We start from the raw sequence: 14,004 nt of genomic DNA on the forward strand, positions 1-14,004 counted from the left end.
GATTAATCGTCAAATAACTCGCCAAGGATAAAGCGGTAGATTTAGTAAAAATGCGAAATTCTCGCCAAAAGTATGTATCTCCTAACTATTGTACGCTAATGCTATGTAAGGCATTATCCTGTATGAGAAGTGTCTTAGAGAGTATGCGAGATATTTTTGGGGAGACAATTGCAGCTGGTTGTTTAGTGTCATTAAGAGGTATCATGATTTTTTTAGAGTAATTAAACTGAATTTTATCGGTTATAACTTATGAATGAATATTGAAAAAGTCGTCAAGAATAAAATCATCAAAAACAATACCTTTATTTTAAACTTTTCAACAAATAAATTTATGTAATGAATTTTTTTGATCATATACATATAAAAATAGCTAATGATCCTCATTGATAACTTGTTCTAAATAAAAATATACATTTTATAATTAAACATGAGACACGGATGTCAGACATATAATATACTGTACATGAAATAACATTTTTATCCAACATTAAGGGCATAAGAGGCATATAAACAACTCTCTCGAATAATATAAAAATAGCCCCAAAATTATAATTTTTTTTTTCTAGAAAGACTAAATTATTAATACTGAAAAGTCCTCTGGGGTCTCTATACTCAGTAGTGTTTTTCTTGTACTCACATTTGAGAAGTCATAAAATCTTATTTTTCACATTTAGATGGAATGTCGTGCACAACATCAGTCACTGAGTAAAATATGAACATAGTTTTATGAGTATGCTTGACATAAATTTATAATTGCAAATAATGTATCTCATAAATCAGTGTAAAAATATATTAAAATAGTATTTTTTTTTTCAAAAATATTTACAAAAAATTTATACATAAAATTTGATCCATGCTCATCGTTTTGTTAATTGTATTTACTATTTTTATATTTTAATTCGTTTAAATTACAAAGCATTTGATAGCTAATACTGGATGATCCACAACTATATTTCCTAAATCAGATATTTTAAAAATTCTAATAAACTTTCTGCATTGTTTTTCATCCTTGTAAGTGGAATGGAATAAGCAAAATGTCTTATTAAATTTTTTTTTATAAAGTGAGAGTAATTAAAAAAAATTCCACATCTTTTTGAAATGACTAAATAACAATGCAGAACATTTGTTCCTAATAGCAAAATCATACATATTCGAAAACACGAAACATTTACAAGAGATAAATACATCACTTGAGTTTACATAAAAGTTGTGTTTATCACAGGGAAACTTGTTTAAGGTAAGCAACGCATATTGTTTTTAACAAACAATAACTTATGATGAAGAAATTTTTACTTAATTTTAAAACATCAAGAATGATTTATCTTTCACAAAATACAAAATTAAGCTTCCAAGAAAAAAAAAATTCAACACATTTCTGTGAATACTAAAGTTTCTAAATCCAACATCATGGTGATCAATCATTTTTTCATGAAATAATGAACAACAATAATGTATTTATTGAATACGACTTCTAGAAAAATGCGTTTTGATTTCAGCTCAATAAACTTATCAGAATTGCACATTGTCACTACAAATCTCATTGAGAAGCACAACTTGAAAAATGAAATCATTTACATAATGTAAATTTGGAAGACAGCAAAAAAACTGAAGCAATCCTCTGGACACGAAAGGGTTTTTTCCCTGCACAGACACTTCTGCAAATCCACGTTATATTCCAGTTACTGTAATTATCATTTTTGGAGTATTTAATACTGTTTCTAGCAATGGTTTTAATCCTATGCTCTTGTCTCTCTCCCTTTACATCATTATGTAAAAACAATTCTAGAAAAATATTCATTTTTATAAAAATAAATCACGAAAGTAATAAATGCCTTTGGAGTTTTGTACAGCCTAAATGAAGCAGGCGACGAGCATTGTGAAAATCCAAATGAAGGCTGCATATTTGGCGACATTAACTAATAATGGATCTCAGAGCTGCGAAAGCTTCACTCATGGTATCGCCTTCTTCTTCACATCCAAGAGAGAGTTTGTTATGGCCGTCTGTTAGAGTACTACCATACATAGGTTTGGAAAAGTCCTGAAACTGGCCACCTAAGCGTGTGTCATCAGGATTCCTTTGTGATTGCTGAAGCCGTGATCGAAGTGAAATGGGCGATGCAGATGGCAAGTTAGGAGAATCGGTGGGACCAGTGTTGGATGTTGGGAATGACGATGAGCCTGTGAGATAACGGTCAAGTTCTTTGCCATCGATATCACCAAATATATCCGAAACAAAATTTGAATCAGGTGGGCTTATGGTACTGTAGCCAGAAGACAATGCATTTCCACTCGCAACACTTTTAGTAAAAGAGAACGCGTTGGTTTGATCACTGCAGGTGCTCTTTGGGTACATATCCTGAGAAGAGTAAGCACAACCGAAATTGGAGGAGGTGGGTGCTACGTTAGTGTAGGACGGGGCTGATCCATAGGAAGGCATAAAGTTAAATTGCTGGCCAGGATCTGAATTACCATCTTCAACCTCTATTTTGATTTGTTGAGACGGAAACAATCCTGTAGATCCATTATCACTGCCACAGTTATTATATGTGCTCAAATGCCTGTATGTTGGTGACCGACTCAGAGCACTATACAGGTGGCTGGTTGTTGGGAAAGGACTATTTCTGTCGGACACAGAAGTGGATGGACTGTTAAGAGGTGACATGGAAGACGAAGAGTGGTAAAAATCACGTCGCTGGCCATCAAAAGTCGACTGTGTATCAATCATCTGAGAACCAGATTCAGAAAATGTATAGATGGGATTACCAGATGCCGCAGATAAAGCCTGCAAAGTGGACGTTGCCAATCTCATTGGAAGACGATAAGGTGGACGAATGTCTTTTAAGTAATTAGATGTACCACCAAACTGAGATATAAGTTGTATAAGAGTATTATTTGAGCCTCTTGACGGGTTCCCCTCTCTCCTCTGCATCTGAAGTCGATTACAAGCTTCTTGCTCATTCTGAGGGGGAGACATATCTGGAGTGGGAAGCCCTCGGATGCCGCCATCTACTCTCTGACTAACACTTTTATCTTGGCCGTACTCAAATCCCAGTCCCAAGTCTTTTTTAGGAAATTTAGCTCCAAGGGAAACATCATTGTCAGGACTTCCATTTGGAGAACAATCAGGGGTTTGTACCCCATAATAGTCACAATTCAATTGCTGAGGATGGAAACCGCCTCTGTTAAGGTTACTACCGTTGCATACAGACTGCTGAGGAGTATAAGACATAGGTGAAGGTGCGTCGTAAGTAGAATTGTATCCATTGGGGTACATTGAATGGGGTGAAGTTGAAATGGAGCCTCCTGTTGCTTGAGCAATAGGAGGTGTTGGAGCACCCTTTGGTGCAGTATTATTCCCTCTTTTCGTGCTTTTTCGTCTGCGGGGTCTATACTTGTAATGCGGGTAATCCTTTTGGTGCTGTTGTCGCAAACGTTCAGCTTCTTGAACGTATGGTTGCCTCTCTACGGGTGTTAATGCCCTCCATCTTTTACCTAAAAAAGGAGAAAAAAAAATTATTTTACAACAGGAAAGAAAGAAAAACATAAATTTATGCAAAAATACAAAATTTAATGAACTTTTGAAAATGCGGTTAAATATTTAAGTTTTATTAGAAAACCTTCAAAAACTCGTTTAAATGCATTGAATTAAACACGCATATCTTTAGCTGACAGGCAAGTCAAAATCCATCTACTTTTTAGTTCTAAGTATAGCTACCAGTTAGAAAAACGACTTGTTAGTTCTTTTGAATAGACTAATTAAATGAAAAGAATAATCATGCGATTATATACGAGTACACTCTAATTTTATGATTATATTTATAAATTGAATGTTCAAGTGATAAACTAGAGATCCATTTTAATCAAGTATTTAAAAACACACAACATTTCTTGTGACCTTGCACGGTTAATTCTTTCTTTCTTTCTTTCTTTTTTATATACTCTGTTATTTGAATTATGCTATTGTAAAATATTCGACTTAATTCTCTAAACAGCTGAATTAATATATTAAATTCCCATACATAGGATGCATTTAAGCATTTTAAATCTCTTAATTGTGATAAAGAATGCAATTGTTGTTTCGATCTCGTATGCGTTTATGTTAATGCAGTTAGTAAGTGAAAAATTAATATAAATTTATATATTCAAACATTGAATCAGCACTTATAGTAGACTTAATTCTATAAAAGATTTTTTCACAATTCAAATTGCGACCGGATTAAACCCTTTTCGTGCCCTGAGGAAATACATTTCCAAGCAGGGGGTGCTTTCTCTAATTTCTTCCTCCATCAGATATTTTTTGTTAATTTTAATTTTTTATGTAAGCAGTTTTATGTAGCAAATTCTGATAATCTGAGAAAGTATTTGATTATTTTTGAGGAAATTTTTTTCCTCCCTTTCTCATGCAATTTTTTAAAAATTCAATTAAAACATTTTTAAATAAAATAGTAAAAAAATTTTTGAACACAATCAAAATAATGTTTAATAATGGAATTGGATATTTCTTAAAACATATTTTTTAAGTAAAACTTGTGAAAAGTAATTAATTAGGAATATTAGAATTATATTTTAACCTTTAATTAATGTGAATTGAATTTGAATCAGTTCGAGTGCCTAGCCGTAATAAATTAAATGAAATCATAAAATAAATATAATCCGGAAATATCTCAAAAGAATATAGCGATATAAGGGTCCCTGTAATGTTGCAGCACTCGTTCGTAGGCAATTGCCTACTTAGCCTATTTAATAAACTGAGTCCGATTCAAAAGTAAACTTTTGAAAAATCTAAATACTTTTTTTTACGGTTATAATAATTTTTCTTTTTTAAAAAATTATATCTTTAAAAATGCAATTTATATGAATTCTTATATAGCATAAAACAAATTAGAAAAATGCACATCCTGGATGTGGGTAGATTTTCCAATGTATAAACAAATTCATTTTCACAGCTTCATAGAGATTTCTATAAATTAGAGAATATATTTAATCAGTAAAGCCGTAGAAAAGAATTTATATCGATATGTTGTGTTATTATTTTTTTTAAAGTTTATATAATTAAAAGTAAAATGGAAGTTTCTAAATCATTAATAAATTAATAAGAAAGAAATCAACCATTCATTTTGCATATTTTCCATCGAAAAAGTTTCTTAAATAAAATGAACAACATATTTGAATTATAAATAGAACAAGGATTTAAAAAATACACTGAGACGAAAAAAAGTTCTAAATAGAACCCTCTTTATTTAATAATAATATATTTCAGTAAATATTATATTTATTGTATTAGTATTTTTCCATGTGGAAATTAACATTGAAACGAACTTCTAACTGGTAAAAAATAGAAATTATATTTTAAAAATGAAGGATGGTTAAATTCATCGATATAACCAACAATTTCTTCTAGAAATTTGATCCCTTGTTAGTATACTGAAGAGAATATAATAAAAAAATTAAATCATTTTGAAAAGAACATTTAAAAAAATTGTAAAATTCCCTATATAAATGAAACATTTCACTCAATATTTGATTTTAAAGTTGTTTAAAGTATTTTCGAGCTGGTCTTATAGAAACTTCAGCATTTAAAATTTATGGTAGGAAAGCCAACACTTTAAATTTTATCTTTCCATAATATCAAAGATATTTTCTGTTCTCTCCACACAAGGAATGTTTTATACTATAATTTTACACTCGTATCTACAGAACTATATCTGAAAACAAAGAAGATAATTTCATTTTATCTTTCGTCTCTCTGGAGGAAGGGAAAATACAGTTTGATATATTGCAAGACCATGGATGGTTGAGGCATTTATCACTGAATCATTTGGAAAAGTGGTCACCAATCGAATGACCTCGACTTCGCATCTTGCAAAGTGTTTAAAGAGTCACTTCATTTCCGCCCACAACAAATCTCATTCTTCTTCCCCATTTCACACCACATTCGTTGCAACAATGCCGACTAAGTGCCACATTGTGGGGGCACCTAAGCAACTTATTATCCCTTGGTTCCATCAGGTGTTTACACCTGAGCCGAACGGTCACTTAGGGAAGCGCAACCCAAATCTCGATCATCTTCGACGGGGACCTCATTTTTTATTCCAAAGGTCTCTAACGCGTTGCGACCTTTGGCATCACTTCCCGGGGCCCCAGTCACGACTTGGGTGGGGCCGAAGCGTGCGTTTTCACCCACCTTGCTCGTTTTCTTCAGACCACCCCGTTCCCTTTCATCACCAATCCGGCGACATAGGGGCACGTATCAAAATCTAAGGAGAAATTGGGAATGGCTAAAGCAAATTTATAAATAATTTCGTTTGATTTCATTTCTACTATAATAAAATGATTAATTAACTTTTTAAAAATATAGGATTGCATTTGAAAATGAAAAAACGTGCAATTAATTTCATTTGAAAATATTATTAATAATCAAGATGAATTTCTTAATAAAAATCATTTAGGTGTATAAACTTTTCGTTATATTGTTTTACATTAGAAGTTCTTGAATGGCGGGTCACGACCTCCAACTGAAAATTACCACAATCGCAAAAATCTTCTTAGTTCCATGCTCTTTCAAATTCTAAAATTTTTGTAATAAAAAACGTCTGGGAAAAATAATCTTGACCGAAAACATTGGATAAAATTACATAAAATATAAGCTTAAATACATAGAAAAATAATTTTTTCTTTAGTTTTTTCATATGATAATTTTTTTTTTGTTCATTTTGTCCATTTCTTAAAATATGTTGAAATTGAGACAGCGATAAAATTGATTTGACCGCTAGAAAACAGACAGAGCTATTAAGATTTATTATTAAATTTTTCATTGTTTGCAGAGTCAGAAGATGACCGTAGTGTTTAGTACATATCATGTTAAAATTGGCACTTTTTCCTGCCTATGAGATGACAGCACATAAGCCAATTCCTGAACTTTAGATATAGCTTCTATGATCCTAAATTACATTGATAAGCTATAATTTAGAAATACACTTATATATATATATATATATATATATATATATATATATATATATATATATATATATATATATATATATATATATATATATATATATATATATATATATATATGACTTAGAACTAATCAGATAAATATATTAGCTGCTAAAAATGACCAATCCGATATTTCACGTTACATGCAAAATAACCCCTCACTGATGCCAATAATGATGATGATGTGGATAAGTTCACACGTTCTTTTCGACAATCGAAGACCGAATTAATCAGAAGCCTATTTACAAGCCTAAAGCTTTGCGTGCATTTCATCATTTCTTAAGCCTGACCTTATTTTGCAGCGATAGACTCTTCGATAATGAATAAAAGACGAGAATTCGGTACTGAAATGAAAAACAGGTTCTATTCTACTTTACCGTTGATATGTATCAGCAAACTGTTATATCTTTTCTTTGTTGAATAAGTTGAAGTTCTTTTAAATCTTTCGCCCTTGAATTGATTCGATTTTCAGGTCTAAAATGCTAATGAGTAAATGTCATTGGTATTTAAAAGTTACCGTCGTGGCTTGTTTCTTTACAGAAATAATTTTAAGCATGTAAATTCGAAATACAAGATAACTCAAAAGCAAAAGTTAGAACTAAAAATTAAAATAAATAAATACATAAATAAATAAAATTGGATATGTATATCAGTTCTTACGAGAACCTCTGAAACTATTATGTTAATTTCAGAGACACTTGCAGTATTTAGCCATGAAATATTTATGGAATATTGATATTTGAAAGATTATTTATTTTAAAACTGCAGATATTTAATATTTTAACTATTTTTAGCATAATTAAAAATAATACTAAAGATCCTTCTGTGTGTTTTTAAGATAATAAAAAACAATGAAATAATCGACAAAGCACCTTTAGTAATATTTAAATAATTTCTAACTGAATGACTATATATTATATTAATATGTTTATAAAAACTTCCATGTTCTTGGCTGAGGAATGCTAGTATCATGTAAACACACACACACACACACACACACACACACACACACACACACACACACACACACACACACACACACACACACACACACACACACAAACACACACACACACACACACACACACACACACACACACACACACACACACACACACACACACACACACTATCAGATTATTAGATCCTCTAAAAAGAAAATTGATGAGAGCGATGGTATAAGAAATCTAACATTTCATAAATAAATCAATAAAAGAGCTATTAATAGGACATATTATAATTAATTAGCTTAATCTATAATATAGATCTGTAAGTTATTTCATCTTACATTGTTTAAAAAATCTAGAGCAGCTTAAAATTAAAAATCAGAAACAATAAATAGATCTAGTAAACAATTCGATTTATTAGTACGATAAAAGAGGGGAAAAAAGCCCCTTCTTAGGTCACTTGTCTACATTCTTGCAATTCAAACCAAAACAAATCATTATATTTGATTGATTTACACAGATATTTATTAATTTGAAAATAACTAAAATATGCATTAATGAACTAAAGAGAGATAAAAAGAATTAAAAATTTATATTATAAAGATTTTATCAAGTGTTAAATTGTTATTTTAAGCGAAGAGATTAAAAAATAATAATTTGAATGTTATTCCATAATTTAAAATTATACTTCCTGTTTTTCAATGATAAATCGGTTGTATAAAGTTTTAATCGGTAATAAAGTTTTCGAATTTTGTTGGACTCATTTTTAATAAAGTTTACCTTTTTGTTTTAATATTTTATAATAAATGCAATTTATTTAAAATGTTTATAATTCATTACTTTCATAAATTTATTCAATTTAATAACAAGTCCTCCTATATACCTTTTTACGTATCAAAAATAGGAGATAAAAAAAAACGTACATACGCAGCTCTAATGAACGAAGTCTAAACATTATTATAAATTCAAACGTGCCAAGGAAATTACGTCGACATGCGGGTGAAATCACATTTTCAAATCGTTAATGATGTAGACTTTTGCATACACTTCAATATCTTTTTTTATTTTTATTTTACATGCAAGTAACCGAAAACGTGTTCGCATAAAATGCTGGCGATTTAACGGTTGTTTCCAAAGGATAACTGTCAATACCTTTACATTTACGGATAAAGCAATACGAATCTCCTAACGGACAATTACACGCTATTCGCTATAGTGTAAAGATATGAAAGGCACATATTCGTAAAGAAATGGTACCGAAATTATATATAAAGGCCTTCTTCGGTTATAAGATGTAATACTGTTAAAGTAATTTAAAACGTTCCATTTTTAAAATAGTTTTGTATTTTATCTGGTATTTTATTTTTCTTACTAAAATTTATAAAAAAACCAACTTCATAATAATCTAGGAAGAAATTACACGATAGAATGTAGGACCCATTGCAATGAATTTTGATTTAGATATAACACGGATACTAAAAATTTGCACCTCTTAATTATTTTTTAAAAATTTTAAATCTCTATTATCAAAAATATTGTTAGTAAAAAAAAAAATAGAAAAGAAAGAAATACTTTATTATCAAAATATTTATTTTGTACAGATTAATTAAATTAGATTATACTTTCATTATTAATTTGTACTCATGTTGCCATTTATCATCTTGCAATTATAAACATTAAGTGCAATACAAATGCAAGTGATGACGTTTATTAACAACAGAATATTCTGGGAAAAAAAGACTAGCAGTTTATTCTGATAATGTTATTCTATTACTCAACTGTAAATGCGTAATTAATTAATAAAAACAATCAAAATCTTGACAGCTTTACATATTTTTCTGCCAAAATTTTCAAGAAACAATTTTTTAACCGCATACAAATGCAGAAAATTATATTTCAAGCGATGTTAAAACAACTCCCATTTAAAAAAAAAAAATCAAATAACAGTTCAACGTTATTACGTAATAACGTTATTTCAATAAGGATTTATTTTTTAAAGCATCATTTAGACTTTTGCAATGAAAATAGAGGCAGCTACCTAAAGCCTAAAGCAAGGCGATTAAAATTGTATTTTCCTAATTGTCAAATAAACGAGTTTAAAAATATTACTCTATGGAATATAAAATATTGGATAATATTACATTATTTCAATTATAATATGTCTGATTCCTATATGTTTCCATACGTTCACATTGCTATGTGAATATTTATAAAAACAAGATTGGCTTTAATAATATTATTCACAAACTTGAATCCTGGACAATCTGTAATCATAATAAGTAAATAAAAACAAATTCATATTTAAAAATAATAAAATAAAAAATGATTAACCTAAAATCATTAATAAGTTAAAAATATGCAGAAACGTGGAACTATATTAACCACTTTATTTAAGAAAGCAAAACTCATAATGTGCACTGCCTAGGGGTGCAAAATGTGCCAATGAGCGAAACTATTTCTAAACATTTATCATTGGATTTTTATTATTTAATGCCTATAATTGAAATAAATATCTAGAAAATTTATCAATAAACGACAAACTAAAATTTTTGCTATACATATATAGAAACAATAAATTGAAAACAACAGACGAATGATACATAAATTTAAAGGAATTTATGTCATTATCGCTATTAGATATCAATTCTATTTTATATGTATTTCGTTATTGCCTAAAACAATCTGCATATTTAATTAAAATTTCCGTTCTCTCTCAGTTTCGGAAAAAATTTTAATTTTTCATTTATTAAAATTGGGACCAATATATCTATAATTTAAGCACAACCTTTCTAAATGAGACTTCCAAGAATTTCATGTCCTCTTTGTTTCTAATTTTTTCAACTTTGACGAATTGAAAAATGATGGCAGACCACTTGGGTCATGATGTAAAGGCGACACGCGCCAAACAAAACCACGTGACGCACTTCCAGCCAATGATGAATTATGATTTCCCCCTTTTCACATTTAATAAGGAAATTCCTCGTAGATGGAAAGCGACGCATGCGCCCTATCAACGCAAGGAGTAGCAGCTGTCGAGCAAATGGATTGTTTTGGCGTATTGGAACAACACTGTCGCGAATTAATCACAATGCTGCTGAAAGAAAGATGTTGCTTTCGAAAATAGCCATATTTATTGAGCTACAGTGGAAGGAGACTTTCAGCATAATTCTTCGAGCGTTATTATTTACGTAATCATCGATTCAACAGATAGAATAATATTTTTCATGCTCGTTTCATCATTATATTCCATTTCAATACTTTATTTAGCAATAACTTGATTCCAGATTGTAATTAACTGAATTTCAAGATGAAATCCTTTATAAAATATTAAAACGATTTTTTTAAGCCAATAAATCATAAAATTTTTTCTATGTATAAGCTCATAGTCTAATATAATGGTTTTTATAAATGACGTTTAAAGATTTATTTAAAATTTGATTAAAAAACGTAGCTGATAAAAGTAGGATTTTATTTTGTACACTGCAATAAAAAAACTAACATGACAAAAGTTATTATTATTATTATTTTTTAATATTCACTTCTTAAACTAATTTTGACTTCAAATATTCTTGTTTTTAAAACGTTTACCTCATAGAAATAACTTTGATTTCAGGTATTTATTATTTGTAATTAGAATGAAAATCATTATAAATTGTGATTTCTTGATAACAGCATTTTATACAAGAAAACATACGATGTAGCATTCATTGTATATCAATATCAAATTCAAAAATTTTTGAATTTGATATTGAATTACTTTATTTAAGAATTCAAATTTGCTCAAAGAAACTCAATAAGAAAATTTTTGCATTAATAATATTTTGCATTAAGTGAATGAATAGTATAATAATGTACGTTTCCTTTCAACATTCCATTTATGAATCACAAGATATGTGTAAAATGCAAATTTTTTCTAAAGAACGAAAAAAAAAAAAAGACAAATATTATGTCCTTCCCTCTTTATTTTAATTTAATTGAAAAATATTTCATTGAGAGTTGCTTTTAATTACCTAGTTTGAAAAGGCACTTGGGGTTCTAATTCATTTCACTAATTCTGATAGAACATACATGGAAAGTGAGGACAAACTGTTATATTAAAGTGCCCGATTTTCAAATATCGCATATATAATAATAGAATATTTCAAAATTTCCAATATATCAGTGATTCTCAACTTGTGAGGCACACATAGAAAATGGGAAAATTTTTGCTTAACAAAATAAGAAATAAAGAAGAGAAGCTGCGATAATATAAAAATGGAAAGAGAGTTTTAAGCATAATTAAGCATTTATAAATAAAACAAAATTTTCATGTCGATTTCTTAAAATTCCGTTATTTATTGAAATGAAATACAATTCAATTAAAAAAAATATGGAAATCGAATGCGATTAATTTAATATAGAAAACTGTTCCCTGAATTTGGGACCTCTGTAATACACAATTCAAAATCCGAACTTCAATATGAGGACAGTCCCTTAGTCCATACAAGCCCTAAACACGGGGAACCTGCCTTTATGTGTCGCTTCATCAATCCCCATTTATACCCCTTTTTACCTACAGCTTCGCACCCAAACTGTAACCATTAATCACCAACTCGTTCTTCTGGCAAAAAGCATTCGATTCTACTGAACTCACCCTATTCCACTCAATTTCTCTTAATCAAAGCTGACACATCGTCACATTAGCCACTTAATTTATGGTAAAGTAACTGGAAAGGAAGTCTTTTTTTATATTTTCATTGAGGGTTAATTGGCCAGTACTGGTCTGTTCAGGTGTAGTTGCTTCCGCGAGTTGTTAATGTAGTCAGCTCCATGGAGAGTCCTTTATTAGTCATTACAGCTCTGCAACGATCTGCTTTTTAGAACTCCTGGCGACAAATGATGGGGCGCAATTGCAACAAATGTGAAAAATTTATAATGAATTAATAGATAAGCATGTATGAGATGTTTTTATAGCGATTAAAAAAAGTCTGAAATTTATCAGAAAGGATATTAATGATTTCTGAATTAAAGTAACGTCACCTTTTTTTGGCTTTTAAAGTGCAAGGGAGGAACACAAAATTTTAGTAATAAATTCTTTGAGTTGTGTAAGAAGTCAATGACACTTTCGCGAGCCTTTTGCGTGATGTCTGTATTAAGGCACTTAACATTCCTTCATTTAATATATAAATTTAGACTGGAATCAGGAAATGGTTACGAAACAGTGATTCTACTGCAGGGGTGGGCAGATTTTTACAGGGTATGGGCTACATCTAATTTTTGCAAGGTATTGCGGTGCATCCAGTGGCGTAGGTGTGGTAAGCGAAAACAATGGTCAATAATAGTTATTACAACTTGATAATAAATACAGAATATGTACTTACCTACATAACTACAGACATAATAATAATAATAGCCACAAATATAATAATATCAAATGATTCATTTAATATCAAAAAATTCAAAATACATTAAAAATAAATAATTTTCATCTAAAATTAGTTCTAGTAGTTACAGTTAATAGAAGACTTAGTCTGCATACAGTCCGCTAATTGATTTATCTCGGTATATAATCATTAACTGCTAATCTTGCACTGGATTCTGAGTGGTAATCTGTGAGATGGAAACAATATGTTGTCTTAATTATATTTATTGTTGAAAATGCAGATTAACATAGGTAGGTAGAACCAAAGAACGGTGTTAAATAATGTGCAACTTTTTTAAAATTAGGTTATTTTACTTCGTCCATTAGATTCCAAAAGTTATTCTTAGGTTCTGAACTACGTGCTTTTAAAGTTCACATTTTGAAGGAGAAAAACTCATAGTTTTAGTTTTCCTTAAGAGATAAAGAGATATATAATTTATATTTTTAATAATTTCTTCCACATCAACATTGCCAAATGGAATAATACATGAATGTAACAATTAGTTTCTTTTAGTATGAGCGTCTTAGGTCTTCGTAAAGTCGGTCACCTCAAAATGTCTTGGTGGTCCATCGGTCGATCACGATCGATTTAATGCCCAACCCTGTTCTACCGTTTAACATTCCGATGTTAATACTTATACTACTTTTAACCTC

The 14,004-nt window shown here is 29.8% G+C and overlaps 1 protein-coding gene across 1 annotated transcript in view; it reads right to left on the reverse strand.

Annotated features, from left to right (window-relative positions):
* Positions 1-376: 376 nt before the first annotated feature.
* The window catches only part of LOC129963918 (transcription factor SOX-4-like), an 87,682-nt gene continuing 74,054 nt past the window's right edge, over positions 377-14,004 (reverse strand). The window contains exon 2 of the mRNA XM_056078511.1: positions 377-3,492. Coding sequence (XP_055934486.1) covers positions 1,913-3,492 — 1,580 coding nt within the window. The 3' untranslated portion in view covers positions 377-1,912. The remainder of the gene's footprint in view (positions 3,493-14,004) is intronic.

Source organism: Argiope bruennichi, chromosome 3 (genome assembly GCF_947563725.1).
Source record: "Argiope bruennichi chromosome 3, qqArgBrue1.1, whole genome shotgun sequence".
In the NCBI taxonomy this organism is placed as follows: domain Eukaryota; kingdom Metazoa; phylum Arthropoda; class Arachnida; order Araneae; family Araneidae; genus Argiope; species Argiope bruennichi.